We start from the raw sequence: 17,084 nt of genomic DNA on the forward strand, positions 1-17,084 counted from the left end.
CAAGTGCTGCTCTCACTGTGTGTGTTCTCCAACCGACCCCAAGCCTTCCTTTATACTTTTCCTATTGAGAAATCAACACCTGCGACCTAATCTCTAAGCTTCTCACCCATATTTACATTAATTCACTTTAATTATTTTAATTTCATAAGTTTTAACTTAGGCACCATTACAAATAATTAATTATTTGAATAACATGCACTCCGGGTGGAATTTCTCCAAACGATTTCTGGGTCTTGGAGATCTCATGTGTTCTAGCCCCTCCACAAAATTTCGGAGCTAGAGCACATCCGATGCTACCCAAAATTCATCACTTCCTCTTGGTGAGGAATGTGCTATAACAATACTTCCCAGCAGAAGTATCACACTGCTCCACGACATTGGTCCTCTGCATTGCTGATGCTCGGCCCGTTGCCCTTCATCCACTGCGCTACTGCAATCTGTACTGCTGCCCATGACATTGCCATTGTCACTGTTGCATCTATACTGCAGCCTTAGTCACCAGGTTCGAATTCGAGTTCGAGTTCGAGGACCTTGAAATTCGAATAAAGTTCGGCAACTCAAATTTTGTCGATAAAATTCGACATAAAATTCGACATATAGAAATTCGAAAAAAAAAATGTATATTAAAGATAGAGGGCAGATTTATACAATTATAAAGACTATCTTATTGTTAGAAATTATATTAATAATGGAGTCAAAGCATAATTCGATGAAAAGCTTGAAATGTATAGGAAAAATCAGCAAGTTATAACTTATGTAGCACATGAAAATTTCTAATGAGTCAACCATATTGACAAAGAAATAATGAAAATTTCTAAAAGATACCATTTGATCACCAACCAAAATATGATGTACCATGTAACCATCAAAGCGAATAGAACAGTACTGAGTAAACAGTCATCAAATAAGAGTGAACAGCTTCCACATTAGATAAAAAGAGAGTTTAAACTTTAAACTTTAAAGTAGCAGCTAGCTTGGCAGTTTTAGGCTCTAGCAAATTGTTCATGCAAAAACTAAACTAGAACTCTAAAACAGGAACACAAGTTTTATTCTTGACGTTCCTGTTGCCCACTTGTTATATCAAAAAGTTCTATGTCATCAAGAGCAGTATGAGATATGGATCCGCAAGATGCTTCAGCACCAGATTCATCAGCGAATTCCCTGTCACTATCAATGTACAAATCAGCATCACCCATTGTTGCATTTGGAACAGGATCGATCCACGGAGTAGAAGAATTGGATGACTCTTTAGCCACATTCTTCAATGCCAACTGCAAATTACTACGAACATAAACAAGATCTTCTAATTTTTGAGATGACAGTCTATTTCTTTTTTTGGAATGAATGTGGTCAAAGGAACTCCAATTCCTTTCACATGCTGATGCACTTGCTCCTTGGCCTAAGATACGCATTGCAAAATTTTGCAATTCTGGTGCCCCTGAACCATACCATTCCCACCATAGTGTTGGATCACTTTTGCTCCTATCATACTTTGCTGATACTGTTCCAAATAATCCTTCTTCTAACCTGTATGCATTCAAGTTGAGAGTCTCAATCAGTTCATATACAACAAGATTCATATAATTGCAAGACATTAACAACAAGATTCATATAATTGCATGCAAAGGAATATAATTCAATAGACATTTACCTGTATGCTCTCAACTGACTTCTGATCAAACCTGCAATCTCTAGATCTGGATTTAGCTTCTCAATAGATTGGATAAGTCCATTCATGATTTCTTCGTCCCTATGTCTTGGCAACCCAAACAATCTAGGGTCCAAATAGCATGCTGCTGCGTGTAATGGACTATGCATCTTCTTCCATCTATTATCAATTAAATCCCATATCTCCTTGTAATCAGCTTCCACATTATCAAAAGCAGTTGCAATGGCCTCTTTGCAACGATCAAGGCTTTCATAAACAAAACCCATACAAGGTTTGTCACCATCAACCATGCGGAGCACATTAACAATTGGGCCACAAATTTTTAAAACCTTGTTTGCATTTTCCCAAAAGCCATTACTGAGCACTATTTGTTCAACATTTTTCCCCTTAGTTTCTTTTGAGAGAGTAGATCTCTCCCACTCAGTGCTGCAAAAAACAGCTCTTAGGCTCGCTTTTTCCTCAACAACTCTTTTCAGAGTAATATAAAAAGTGGCAAACCTTGTATCACAAGGCCTCAACAACTCTTTTGATGCATTCTTCCTGTATATGCTCAAAGTGAGACGATGGTTGATGATGAAGTTTGAAATTGATTTGGCTCTTCGGATTGTTTCATTGACCCAAGGAAATTTGGCTAAGTCATGCAACATTAAATCCAAGCAATGAGCTGCACAAGGGGTCCAATAAATCTGCCCATATTTTTCCATAATCAGCTTCCCTGCACCAACACAATTTGATGCATTATCTGTAACAACATGGACAACATTTTCCACCCCAACTTCTTGAATCGCTTCATCCAAAATTCCAAAAATGAATTCTGATGTCTTCACTTGATCCATTGCATTCACTGCCTTCAAGAAAACTACCCCTTGAGGACAATAAACAAGCACATTGATCAATGGGCGATGACACAAATCTGACCAACCATCACTCAAAATTGTGCATCCTGTAAGCTTCCAGGACTCTCTAATATCAGCCAACTTTTCTGTCACTCTGTCTTTCGCTCTCTTTAGCAAAGTTGTCCTTAAAGCTTCAGATCCAGGAGGAACATAGCCCTTCCCAAAATCAATGGCCTTTTTAATTACATTTGTAAAAAATGGACTCCTCGCCACATTAAAGGGAATTGCACATGCATAAAAATACTCAGCAACAGCGTCATCAACTTCCTGTTTCTCAACAGGTTTCCAGAATTGATTTAATGTTTTCGGCACACCTGTTTTTGCTTGAGGAGCTGTAGAACTAGATCCACCAATGTTTGAAACTGAATTAATGGTGGAGGAAGACATGGCAATCTCCCTCTCAATTCGCTGCCTCTTATTCACCATTTTCTGCCTTTGCATCTGTGAACTGGAATGGTCTTTATCCACTTTGGCTTTTTGTTCATCAGTGATCTTACTGCAGGCTTCAACACCACCTCCACTTCCATTGGTAATACCGAGAAGGTGATCCACTGCTCTAGTCAAAGTGCCCTTGAAATTATGTCCACACAGCTGACATGAAAGATTAGAACCATCTTTTTGGATAAAAGTCCAAGCTACAGCAGTTGACTTTGGGGGTGCCATTGGAATTTAGAAGTCTGTTCAATGTCTGAAATGCCTGCAATTCGTGTTGAAATTACATTTTCGTTAGTCATATTCAACACAGTCAAATCAGGCTTCAGCCTTCAACACAGTGAGAAGTTAGAACATAATTACAGTGGCTGATATCATTATAATTTATTACAGAACAGTGGCTTGACATAAAATTACAGAGGTTTGATCTTGTTATGATTGTTGAAATAACAATGAAAGACAGTGGAACTGGACACTACCTTTCTGTTCAGCTTGTTTCTGGCTTACCTTTCAGGCTTTCTATATAGTAAATTAGTAATAGAATACATTGAAATTTGAGCCTAGAATGAGCCTGGAATTGAGCCTAGAATAAACTACCTTTCTGTCTATTGAGTGAATAGAATGAGCCTGATTTAATACTGTTCTAGTGGACTGTGGGTGTATGATATGGGATGCTAGTTTCCAGCTACTTCCACGTTTAATCTGCTGAATATTTTTCCAGATAAATGTTACTTCAATTACTAGCACATTCAACCCTTTTCCTCGGTGAACCTTACCTCAACTTTCAAGTTCTCAAAACTGAATTATAAAGTTTTCTGGGCTCAAAAGTTATTAAATTTATCAGTCTTCTTTTCCCTCCGCGTAGATGAACTTGAATGCTGTGATATGAATTACAGATCATAAAATTCCACACGAATAGGGTCTACAAGTTAAAATTTTAAGTGCAAAGATTTGTTTTGATTCAATATGAGCAAATACTTATGGAAAACAAAGAAACTGAGCAAAAATCATCTCTTGCATACACCCGTGTATCTATTTTATTAAGTTAAAACTTTAAAAGCATGAGCTTGAATAATAATGTTCTAATGGGTATATCTATTTCTTCAAAGCTCCCGAATGATGCTGTTCCAGTGGGTAATTACTAATGGGTATACCGTATATCTATTTCATCAAAGCTATTTAGGATGCTGTTCCAGTGGGTATATCCGTATAAACTTCTATGAGATTGTCTCATTTCAGCGTATGACTCGTCAATATCTGCAAACCTTTAAGAGTGTAATAAGGTTCGTGCTTCACTGTGTATACTCTATATAGCAAGACGACAATACATTTGCATCTTTGTTTTTTCCTCGGAAGGGTGCATTTGATAAATCTCGATAAAAAACAAACTCGTAGCAAGAGCCTCGATCCTCATATTGAAACAAACTCATACTAAGAGCCTTGATCATTTATAATGGGTAGCTAATATATGTATTTCATGAAAAACTTACAAGTTACAGCGTGTGCGGGCCTGCGGCGGCAATGAAACCCTAGCCCGAGCCCGTCAAGGTGTCGACGCGTCGTGTTACAGACTTACAGTGTAGTCTCTCTGTCTCTGTCGTGCGGCGGCAATGAAAACAACAATAAAACCTAATCTAAAGCCTAAGTTACCAACACGCATGCCCGAAAAACGAATTTGAACGCATTAAAACGAATTTAATCGATTTTAATGTCGAATTTATTCGACAAAAATTCGAATACGCATTCAAATTCGAATACGCCATTAAATACGCCGAATTGAAACGAATAAATTCGACTGTCCATTAAATACGCCGAATTTCGAATTTTTTCGATTAAATTCGCCGAATGCGGTGACTAAGACTGCAGCTCCCTCTCAATATGCTGCATCATGCTATTGACACCTAACTCCCACTATTAACACCTAACTCATGACTCGATTATTCTAGACTTTGACAATTTTTCCTAATAACTCACAACAACTTTCATGTTTTTGACCAGACCTCTTGATGACCACACCCATGGCGACATTTTGGATAGTGACACTCGAACTTATGACAACATCTGACATTAAGTTCGACTTTATTCAAACTAACCATTGAGTCATTTGGAGACATTTGACAAATGCAAACTTACTGACCCTAACATTGACTACATTGGGGATGGCAGCCTCCCTGTGAGGCACCAAGAACAAAAATGCAGACCATGTGCCTAACCATTGGGCAATGGAGTCAACTGATACACTTAAAATATGACTAAAAATATGATTTACAGACTGAAAAAATAACTATTGACTGACTGACTAAACTTACATATGGCAGCAGATCACTAGAATCTCAGGGCCTTCTCCTCGGGCTTCAAACTCTGATGATAGCTTCCCACACATGCTATATTGCTTGCTCAACTAATCCACAAGCTACTTGATTCAAATAACCAATGCAACCATGCAAGCACCTTATCCATTGGTTGAATTCTATGCATGTGCTTGCTCCCAATCAAAAAAGGAAAACTAATGAATGACAACTCCCATAAAAACTCACTAACAATTTCAACTATGATGAGATTTAAAAAACATGGGCCCGCTAGCTGACTTCAAGAACGCTGCAAAAGCATCATCATAGGAATGCACATTGAATTCTAGCTCCTCTGGTAGATTGCAATTCTGTTTGGATAAATCTTGATCTGCAACATTACTTCCCTACAACTTCAACTTATATCTGTCCTCACAGGGCTGCAAATTTTTCTGTGACCTTTGTAATGAATATGATGGAACCGCTGCATCATGTATAATGGCAGTGTTAAGAGTTAACCTTTCATGTATATCAACAAAAATATGATCTTGGTCTTCAACATATTCTGTGTTTCTTACTTCAAGAGGCATATTTTCCTGAATAAAGTCTTCATTTTCAACACGCTCTAGATCAATCTTTTATTTTTCACTGCTCTCCTCTTCTTGATCATTAATAGTCTGTTGAATACATTGATCAGGCTCAAGAGGATACACCTTTTGCATTTCTTCATTGACCTCAAGAAAATGAACATGAACATTTACATCAAATTCTTGATTAGTTTCATCTTCAGCTAAGGAAAAAATTGTTGCCTGCCGGGAATCCACTTGAATATCATGGCAACTGTCCTCATCATTTACTATGTCCTTCTGCTCTTTAAAATAATTCTCATACTTTTGATCATAAAAAGACTGACAAGGTTGCTGCAAATTTTCATCAAACTTGAAAGCTGATTCATAACTATCTGCATTAGAAAGTTGATTACTTCATTTTTGGGCAAGAGAGAAGTTACCATATCTTCTTTGTGATGAAAAGGGTTCTCGTGCAAAGCTTCCAAAATCTCTTCATCCATGAGCTCTTCATCGCCATAAAATTTTTCTAGATTTTGAATGAAATTCTCAACATGGTCGCAACGATTCTCAAAAAATGACAAAAAAGGATGAGATTCTTTGTATTTCTCAAAAAATACTAAATGAAAATCTTTAAGTGAATACAAGCTACTAGATGGCAAACCTTCATACCAAGACCACGCTTTTCCTTCCAGAGTAGCCATGAACATCTTCATGAGACAATCTTCATGAAATTGAACCTTCAACTTGCGTGCATGCATATGAAATTTAACCAGATGTAGAGCAACATCCTCTCCGTCATCATCTTTGAACCTTGGTAGATAAGTCTGCCAATCTACACAAGGCATGCGGTTTGGAAATCCTGGGATGTGATCTCAATTCATGGGAGCATACCTTGCAGTTGAATTCATTTTGAAGATGTGGAGACACCAGTGGAACTTGAAAATCTGAGTTCTGCTTGATTGGAGTCGCCAGGTGAATGGTTCAGCGTTCCTAACTCTGAATGTCGTTCACCATCAACAACCAAATCTGAAACTTCAATTTTTTTTCTCGGGGAAGATGAAACCGTTCAGCCCCCGACAACGACGCCAATATGTTAGCACTCTGTAATTTCCTTAGGCTATAGGAAGGAAATCCAGAGGTAATCACAAACCACTTGTAAGCTAGAATCTAGCCCTTCTAGCTTTAGAGAGGGCTCTCTCTATATGATTTCAGTGAATGAATTGGCTGAGTAGTTTGGATTTCAGGCTAGCTATGATGATCAAAGGATAATTTTAAGTGGTGGCTTGAAGGTAAGTGAAGGAAGGAAAACCCACTTTGAACAGGCTCATCTTTTTTAATGATTCAAGTGAATAAGGGATAATGATGATATCAATACACTCTCACCAATGAGTAAACCACACATACTATGGCTAGATAGTATACAAGCCTCCTGTGTTGCACTGATATGCGTTTGGGATCATGCATGTCAAATCCTACCCTTGAAGTTGGTCTCAGGCTGGGCTTTAGATGTTATAAGGCTGAGTTGGTGTCGTGTATGACATTAAAAAATACAAGAATACAATGGAGTTAAGATATTAGCTATTGTATCAAATCAGTCATATGTACAATAGGATAGCCTACTTATGGTTGAGTATTGTGTTTATTGAGAATGTTTTAATTAATGCCTCTGTTACATTCTCTGTCCATTGTAGTCAACCTTATTGACCTTATTAAGCTTGGGGTTAACTCCCTCCCATGCTTGGATTTCTTTTATATTAAATCCTGTCTCTATTGAGCTTATTGCTCTCAATTAGTAAATTGTAAAATATGTAAGTGTCAGTGAAATGCACAAACACCAATTACTTTGAAATTCTACTTGGGGCAAGGTTCACCTCGTTAGTTCTTGGGAAAAGGAATCTTCCCTGTTTCCCAGAGCAGGGTGGAATTCATTACTTCAATTTGTCCCATAATGAAGTATGTCTATCCATGAGTTGATGACAAAAATCATAGGAGGCAGTAATGCATCCACGCAAGCTGTTATACCACCCCTTGATGATTCAACCATTGCAATAATTGTTGAAATGGGATTCTCAAAGGGGAAGGGTAAAAGAAGCCCTAAGGAATGTACACACAAATTGGTTTGAGTCAGTAATGGAATGGCTAATTACTCATGCAAAAGAACCCTTGTAGGAAGATGATGAACCTTTTGGGGCACTGGCTCTTTCATTGGAAATACAAAACCTTTAGCTAAGGAAGAGATGGTGACCAACCAAAATGGATATTGACAAAAAAGAGCACAAGCTTCTTCTATTGTTGAGAAGTCCTCCACTTGCATTAAGTTGCTCCATGTTCCTTGAAGGATTTGCTAGCTAGGGAAGAGCTAAGGTTATATCATTTCACGCAGAGCATCTGAGGCATTGTTCTTTGGATCGTGGACAAGATAATACCATCACACGCTTTGGATTTAATTTTTACAGGAAGACAATGCAGCATGTGAAGTTGCTTCCGACAATGGTCTTGTTAGTGCTTTCCTACAGGCAAAAAAAATGCTTACCTTATTCTTGTAACTGTAACACAAGATTCGGGTGATTTGGTAACCACCCTTGTTGAATTAGATTGGGTATTGGGGTGTGTTACATAAATACTAGACCAAGTGAGAACAATGGGGTGATGGTCCACTATCATCACAGCCAAAAGTCCCAACTCTTTATGGACTTTCAACAATGGGAGGAGTCTTTTATATGAATAGGTCACCTAATAATTATTCTAAGGTTTTAGGGACAAGGTGACCCAAAAGGTTTTCAATGGAAAGACACAATTTAGGCATAAAGCCTCCAAGAGGAGGCTATATACTTTCCTTAGAGAGACCTAAAATATGTGACAGAAGACCTAGGGCTTTATTGGTGAAATGATAGTTGGATGGCCAAAGGTGATGGTGTAGAGAAAAGGGTTTCCAACAATGTATTCCTACAAGGTCAAGGCACATGAAACCCTCAAGAAGCTCCAAGTTGAAGCTAAAACCAAACTAGGGTTTAACCTAGGGCAAACAACTAGGGCAAGAAAATCTATGCATAGAATTGAAGTGAATTCCTATGAAGGGTGTTGATTTTGAGGCAACCAACTATATCCTCAACATTAGACTCTCTAATCCCGCAAATTCCTCTTCCCTAGGAATTCACACGAAGCCCTAGCTTTGCTGCTTGGCCTTAAAGGTGATGAATTGGCTACTTGGCATTCTCAATCAAGGCTTCCCAAGTAGAACCCCTTCTACACCCATTGGACCATTAAGGAAGTTCCCATTGGACTAAGATTGAAGAAAACCTCCCATTTAAGGTGAGGGAGCAAGATCATGGTTAAAACCTTTCTTTCTTCTAGGTCGTGCCATAATCCATGTCAAAATCCCAAATACAAACAAATACAAACAAGCATAAGCACCCAATTGCAAAATCTTTTGATCGGATGCCTACCTAACAAAACTACTAAAATTTCTTTATGAGAGAGAGATTGTTGTAAAGTGCAAAGGAAGATACAAAGGTAGAGGTGTGCTCTTTTTTGGTGCGGAATTTGTGTATGATTTGTTAATAAATCCTTCTCATTTAAAATACCACATTTCTCCTCCCTCTTTATCTATTTAGGGTTAACGATTTTAGTGTTTGCATAAGTTGTACTTTCTAGTGCATAAGAATAATAATATTGTTGGTCTCTAATTAAGATTATTCATAAGATGACGTGATATTTGTTTCATGTGTTTCAAAACATTTTGTGTGTATTTAATATTACTCATAATATTTTCTTGGTGTGCAGGGTGTGCTTGGTTGGCCATTGATACATTTTAGGGTTGCAGATCATTGTTCGTACCTATTGTTTCTCTTTGCTTGTTTTCTTTTTGCGAGTTTTGTTGTTGGTTCCTATTTGGTGTAAAACCCATGTATGCTTTGCAATATAAACCTATGTTGCTGCTGTATGTATGGATGGTCCCATATGTGTTTTTGTTTAAATTTGAGCCATCTTACAATATTCGTCATTTGTTTGATTATCGAATGTAATGCCATGTAGGTAAAGGAATGTGGAGGATCACTGATGAAACTACTGAAATATTTTTGTGACAGACACATTGTAGTAGAGTGCAGAGGCAAAGGTAGAGGTTGGTTTTCTTTTGGTATGAAATCCATGTATGATTTGCTATTTAATCTTTCTTATTGCAAAAATATAGTTCTTCTCCCTTCTTATTTAGGGATTATGATTTTTGTTGTTTGCTTAAGATGTACTTTTTAGTTCATAAGATTATTCATAAGATTTTCATTCTCCATTTAAGATTTCTTATAAGATATTTTGATCTCCGTTGCATTTTTTCACAATATTTAATGTGTATTTAATAGTTCTCATAATATTTTCTAGTCTCTATTCAATACTTATTTATTTTTTGATGTGCAGGGTGCCCTCGGTTGGCCATGGATGCTTTTTGCAGTTGCAGTGCAGAGTCTACCTCTTATTTGTTTTTTTATGTGTTCTTTTGATTATTTTTGTTCCAATTTTCTATTTTTAGTCATATATTTTTCTATTGTTGTTTTATTTTGTTTTTGTTTTTTTTTATAATGTTGATGTTGTTATATCTTTGTATTTGCGAGCATGGCCATGCTAATTTGTGGTTTGATACTTTTTTTCCTTGTATGACTTTTGATCTATTTTTCTTTTATTCACATTTTATTCTGGGTTCAATGGGTGGGGAAATTGAAGAAGACTTTAACAACCCATAGTGTGGGTTTAGCATTGATGCGGAGCTCAGAAATGTATTGGGCAAAGGCGAAGGAGGTACATGCATGGGGAAATTACTTCTTTATGGGCAAAGACGGAGTAGGTATGTATGGGGAAGATTTTGTTTGTTATTACATAATTATATGGTTTCATGCCCATTCTTATTTAAGTCATTTGTTGCTTTATCTTTTGTTGAAAGTTAGATGTAATGCAAATTAAAAAAGTTGAAGGACCACTAGTGAAACTACTGAACACCTTTCTGTGAGAGAGATAGAAGGCACCATAGCAAAGGTAGAAACAAAGATAGAGGGTGGGTTATCTTTTGGTGCAAGATTCATGTTTAAATTAAATGTGTTTATTTATATAATGAGTGCTTTGCAAATGTGTTTATTTATAAGATGTGCTTTATCATAATATCATTCATAAGACTTCCTATCTTCATTTATGATTTCTCATCATATATTAAATTCTCTATTTTGATTTCTGTTTGGTACATTGAGTGGGAAATTAGGGTAGGTCTTGACTACACATGATTTCAGTGTAGTGGATGAAAGACAAGGTTAAGGAAATAGGTGTGTTTAAATTTGAGGTGTCTCTAATATCCCTAATAGAAAATTCTAACAGTAGATACTAGAAATGAACTTGAACACCAGAAATGAACTTGAACAACAAAATAATTGCATATAGACAACCAACAATTTGATACACAAATAGACGCCAATAATATCACTGAGCCATGTATTAACAATAGATACGAGAAATGAACTTGAACAACAAAATAATTGCATATAGACAACCAACAATTTGATACACAAATAGATGCCAATAATATCACTGAGCCATGTATTAACAATAGATACGAGAAATGAACTTGAACAACAAAATAATTGCATATAGACACAACCAACAATTTGACACACAAATAGATGCCAATAATATCATTGAGCCATGTATTATTCCACTGGAAAGAGTACATCAACTTGAAGGAAGTGGAACTTGGGCTTGCCAAGCAATTGAAGCAAACCCGGAAACAGATCTCTGACCAAAATGATGTATGACCCCTGGTAATGATGTAGACGACCCAGTGAGAAGACTGCTGCAAACCTGATCTCTCCAAAAATCCGCTGAAGCATTGTGAGATTTCTGGGTGAAATCTCCTCAAGAGTGCTGGGTTTTCGTCCAACACCCAATAGCAAACCCGAGGGTTTTCATCTTGGGGCTATAGAAGCTGGGAACTAGGTTCTCCAAACCTTGTCAACAGAAAATATCAACAATCCAAGATGTCCTCAAATGGTCTCCTCCTCCTCTTTTAGAGATCTCATGGATTCCTCTAGAAGCCTTTATTTTATTATTATTTTAATCACTTAATACCTTTTCCCTCCTTTTATTTAATTAAAATACCTTTTTAATTTGGGAAAATGGTAAATCGGCCACCATCTTTCCTCAGGCCACTGAAAGTCATTTCCCACCATCTCATCCTGTAGATCTATTTGTTCTAGCTCCAACGAGCTATTACACTAAGGTATTTCGTCAAGTATTCCTACCAGAATGCCACCTTAAGCGTAATTGAGTTAAGTTCAATAATAACCTGATTTCCAAAAGTTGTTGGAATGCAACAGAACAAAAGGCAAGCTCTGCGGATGATGGAATGTGCCAAGCGAATGTTGTCAAACTCCATAAAAACTCCTTAAAACCCCATAAATCCCCTCCATAAGCCCCTAGGCCCGCTAATGGAGTAAACTTGCTCCTGTGACCTAGCTGCCACCAATGCTGGAAGTCCATCCTGATCACACCATAAGGAAAACTAGAGAAAGGAACATGACAAATCCTCTCGCCCCAAGATTGTTTGCTGTCTAGCAATTCATATCTGTCAGCCAATCTGGCGGTCCCGTGCAACTGAGGACCAATACCTGGATCCCATACAAACCACTGGATGTTACCGTGCCTCTGTGCCACCCAACCATGAACGGATCCCTTAGTGCCTGGATCCCAGACTAAACTCTGTCTCGTCCTACCATCAATAGATCCTCTTGGATCCCAATGCCACCATGGCCAATCATCATCACCCCTATCCCATGGCTCCAATTGTGCTCTATCTCCTGCTCCAAAATCGAATACCAACTCATCACTTCTCTCCAATCCAACCCTTGACACAAACCAATTCCAACCCCACTCTGTTGATGCTGGGATGGAATGTTGGAGAGCTGTCGACTTGCAACTCATTGCCAACTGGAGCATGTAGTACTCCTCATGTCTAAGTGCCCCTGCTGTACTATGCCCCTGACTAAGAATATCACACCATCAACAGGATACCAACTCATGATCTCCTGCTAATCCGACTTGTGGGAAAGATTGGATGCATAGGCACCTATATATGGGATAAGTTCCCTATGCTACACTGTGCTTAAATCATGTGACTTTGCCTGGACAACCAACTAGATCTGTCTAAGAAATCCTGCGTCTCTCTTTGTAATAGTCCAAAGTGGATAACCTGTGTTGCAAGCCCTGACTATGTACTCTTGGAGAGGGTTGTTGCCTGGAAATACTACAGTTCCGTTGGCTACCATTGCATCTAGCTGCACCTCATTAATGGGTAGGTCTAAATATGGATGCACCATTAACTCCCTTGTCCGACAGGAAACTCCTCGCTCCTCCAGTTTACCAACCTCCTGCAAAGCTGCCCTGTTAGGCTCTAGCACCTCTTGTTGACAAGTTTCGACAACCCCGCTGGCTGCCTGTGCATTTGTTTTCTTCCCGCTAATGGCTGGTCTCAAGGATGGCTGCTCATCCTCCTCCATCATGGTCTCAACATGCGCCACTAGCTGACTCTCAACAAATGGCCCGTCACGCACACTGTGCATATCATCCTATGACTCATGCCCCGCCATACGTTGCTCATGTTGAATCACCACAGATAACTCATCTCCTTAAATGACCCCCATGGGGTCTATCGATTGCTCATCATACACCTCTGTCAAACGTGGTTGCATATGTGGGCTGCTGTCAACGTCATCACTTGTCTGCTCACGCTCTTCAAAGGTATCCTCATAAATACCCACAAACTCTGCTATAGATGGAGAATCCTCATCCGGAAAGTAAGAAGGAATCTCCTCCTGACCCCCCTCTGTCATCTCCTCTGTGTTACTCAAGCATGAGTGGTTAGGCCCCCAAGTTTCCTTGCAAATGAAGTAAAGACCCTTCCTTTTCAGCTCATGCTTGCTACAAGCTTGGCTCTTTGTATCCTTCATCGTCGTCAACTCCTCCTGGGTTAGCTGCCTTCTGAAAAATCTCAAGTTTTGCTCAACCACCCCTTTGGCTAGCTCATAGGCATCTGGTGGGACAACCTCTGTCTTCCTCCAATGACTAACAATTTTGTTCGCAACTGTTTGTGAATGACATCACCTTCAACTAGTAATGAAGATAAGATATCTTGCATGTTGGCTTTTACCTCATGGTGATGCTCTATGATGTTGGTGGAGAAGAATTGGCACATTTGAAGGATCAGGTCATCCTGCGCTAGATAAAGCATGACTACGTAGGATCTGATTTTGGCCATAGTGTCTAGGATCACACACCTTCTATCAAAGTTTGAGCTCTGGGTGTCATGCAACCTTGAATAACATTCTACAATCAATTGAAGGGCTTTCTTCATGATGACATCATATTCAACAATCAATTGAAAGGCCTTCTTCATGATGACATCATCATAGGGAGGAAAGGGTGCTACTATCCTCAAAATATCGCTGAAACAAGAGGCAATTATAAGCTTGATTCTCTCACCTGGATGCTCCAAGAATCTGGCTTGTACCAATGCAAGCATAGTTGGCTCCAGAGCCCAATTTAAAGTTTAAACTGTAATCAGATTGCTCCACCTTGCAATGTTAGGATTCCATCTCTTCCAATGTGAGGTCATCTCCTGATTTTCCAGCGTTTAAGTCTGACCCAAGTACAAAAAGCCAATTCCTCACTTCCTTTACCTTTTGTAAGTCCCTTGGATGCCTCCGTTGGAGCAAATTATGTACCTTCCTAGAGAAGGGTCTGATGCTCTGTTTGGATGCATGGTATTTCACGGAACTAACTTCTGCATTATTCAATATTTTCAATTTGTTTAGGAGTTCCCGTGGCTTATCCCAATGATGACAACAACATTTGTGATTATGAAGCCATGGTTTTCTGAGTAATGAACTCTTTCAGAGGCAAATTCCGTCAATCATGTTGTGAGCATGCTACTATGGGTGTATTATTTTGTTTGTTTGCTTTAAGCATCAATGCACGGTGATGTGTTTGTGTGACCAAACTCAGATCATCAATTTTGATAGCATATAATATTCAGAATTACAACAAACTAGAAGCTACCTACTCATAATAACAAGTCTGATAAAGGAGAATGCATTATAATAGCTCAATAGAGAAACCTATTATAGATATAGTGACATTTCCTCAAAATGGTTGACAACCTCTCCTATACCTCTGCTATAGGAGACTTTAGGCAATTGATCTCTCGTTCCTCTTTCTTAAACCTTTGCTACATCCCAGTGGAAGGTACCGGTGAACGTTCAACTGGAGGATATGTGCACAACAAGCCCAAACACAGGAAAAACAAGTACTTGACTCCTTGCCAAGGAAGTTTGGTCTGATAAATTCGGCCTTCAAATTTATGATGAAAACCAACCCATCCCTTGTCAATATGCTGCTACAGGCCTCAAAAGAGAAGCTGCTATAGGTGCAAGATATGTCTTTAACCCACAGATCAAACTTCCTTCCAACTGTGACTTGGCGTCCAAACCTTCATATAAAACCACTCGGTCTTCAAGAATTTGATTGGAATTCTGATCACTAAGCTTCCTTGCTACAACACCTCCAATAATGCTGATAAAATGACACGTACAGGGAATTCAGCCCCATAAATTCTGGGCTAGAAATTTTCCAATTTTTACACTGTTTACTAAGTTTGAAGTATTATTTCATGTGCATGTTTGGGTCAAACAATTCCAAGATCCATTACTGTAGTTGTATATTTAATTTTTCTCCTTCAAATATGGCACACAATGATAAAGAAATAAAAACTAGAATTCTTGATATTCACTGTCTAAGTGCAGAACTTTGAAAATGACAATAGAGCATGGATTCATATTACTGCTGAAGTAAACTAGTTAGCACATAAACTTTAGTAATATCAGTCTTTAGTAAGGAAGCACATCATTTGAGCATATAGAGGAACCTGACTTCTTTTAGAAGTACGAAAGGGTCTTCAAAATGAGAGCAAATATACACCAGTAGTTAGGACGCTTTCCAGCAGAGACCACGTATACCCATGAACCATACCCATACACTCTAGGTATGTCCAGCAGAGCTACAAGGGACAACGTTTACCCTCCATTCAACAAGCAATCTAACAAGTAACTTGTGGCCCCAACACGCCCTACCTCAACACAGTTGACATTCATCTAGGAAACTATGATCACTTCCAGCCAGAATGTCCCACAGCAAGCACAAGAATTGATGAATCTGGTCACCAAATAGCAAGTAATCTTGTCTTTGTAATGCAGCGAAACAACCCAGAAATTGATGGTTCTCCCAGTCACAAGTTTAAGGAAGCTCGTTCCCTTTTATTATGAAGAAATCCGCCCTGGTGACGGAGTTAATGTTGAGCTCTGTTCACGCTTAAGCTTCACGTGAATCCTGTCCTCGATCTGCAATGGAAAAAATCTCTCGGCTTTCAGTTGTCTCCTTGAAACCTTTGCCGCCTTTCAAATAATTAAACCTGCAGTGCGGTAATAAAACTTTGGCCTCTACAAATAACCCTTGGTACCGTGATCTGGTATCACACTTGGATCTCAGTCTTCGGAGGATGATTCAACTACTTCAATCTCATGCAGGCAATCAACAATAGATCAACACAAATTGATATAGTTGCTCAAGATCTCTGTCATATTGGTTGGGAGAATGAACGCTACTACAGAAATAAACCAACTATCTCATGCAGGCAATCAACAATAGATCAACACAAATTGATATAGTTGCTCAAGATCTCTGTCATATTGGGAGAATGAACGCTACTATAGAAATAAACCACGACCCTCTGACAAAATTTTAGCAAGATAACTCATCTGAAGGAAGAGGTGCTCACGGTGATGCAGCGGCTTGAATATTAGACTCGGACTTGGGAACAAATTTTGCTTGAATTCCTTTTACCCAAATCAACAATTCAAACAAATAACATTTGGCTCCCGTAAAATTTGCCATGACCCACAATAATTTGCTCACACTAATTTAATTTGGCCACCCCTTTAGAATAGTTCCTCGGGCCCAATTAGAAATTAAAATTTGACTTTATACCTTATTGGCCACCATATAATAAATTTTGTCCAAGAATTAATATTCATGCAACAATCTCACTGAAATTTGTTGCACATTTAATAAGAAAAGTTGTTGGGCTTCTTTTAACAAATTCTTATTAATTCATGCAACAATCTCACTAAAAATTGTTGCACAT

At 38.5% G+C, this 17,084-nt stretch overlaps 2 protein-coding genes across 2 annotated transcripts in view; one reads left to right on the top strand and one right to left on the bottom strand.

Moving 5' to 3' along the window:
* The window catches only part of LOC149252853 (cyclin-U2-2-like), a 42,097-nt gene extending 32,116 nt beyond the window's left edge, over positions 1-9,981 (top strand). Inside the window, exon 4 of the mRNA XM_089456731.1 lies at positions 9,890-9,981. Coding sequence (XP_089312857.1) covers positions 9,890-9,939 — 50 coding nt within the window. The 3' untranslated portion in view covers positions 9,940-9,981. The remainder of the gene's footprint in view (positions 1-9,889) is intronic.
* On the bottom strand, positions 1,047-3,314 carry LOC149252854 (uncharacterized). Its single transcript, XM_089460632.1, has 2 exons — positions 1,652-3,314; positions 1,047-1,527 (listed from the first exon to the last, which is right to left on the bottom strand). Exons 1-2 carry the CDS (start codon positions 3,226-3,228, stop codon positions 1,047-1,049), a joined length of 2,058 nt encoding a protein of 685 aa, XP_089316758.1. The 5' UTR covers positions 3,229-3,314.
* Positions 9,982-17,084: the final 7,103 nt, after the last annotated feature.

Source organism: Pinus tabuliformis, chromosome 7, assembly GCF_031772625.1.
Source record: "Pinus tabuliformis cultivar Carrire ecotype Pingquan chromosome 7, CPIR1, whole genome shotgun sequence".
Lineage (NCBI taxonomy): Eukaryota > Viridiplantae > Streptophyta > Pinopsida > Pinales > Pinaceae > Pinus > Pinus tabuliformis.

Excerpts from the sequence above, each read along its gene's own strand:
- LOC149252854 (XM_089460632.1), bottom strand. The coding sequence starts at position 3,228 with ATGGCACCCCCAAAGTCAACTGCTGTAGCTTGGACTTTTATCCAAAAA. Across the intron at positions 1,528-1,651 it reads AGTCAGTTGAGAGCATACAG|GTTAGAAGAAGGATTATTTG; the intron begins GTAAATGTCTAT and ends GAATGCATACAG.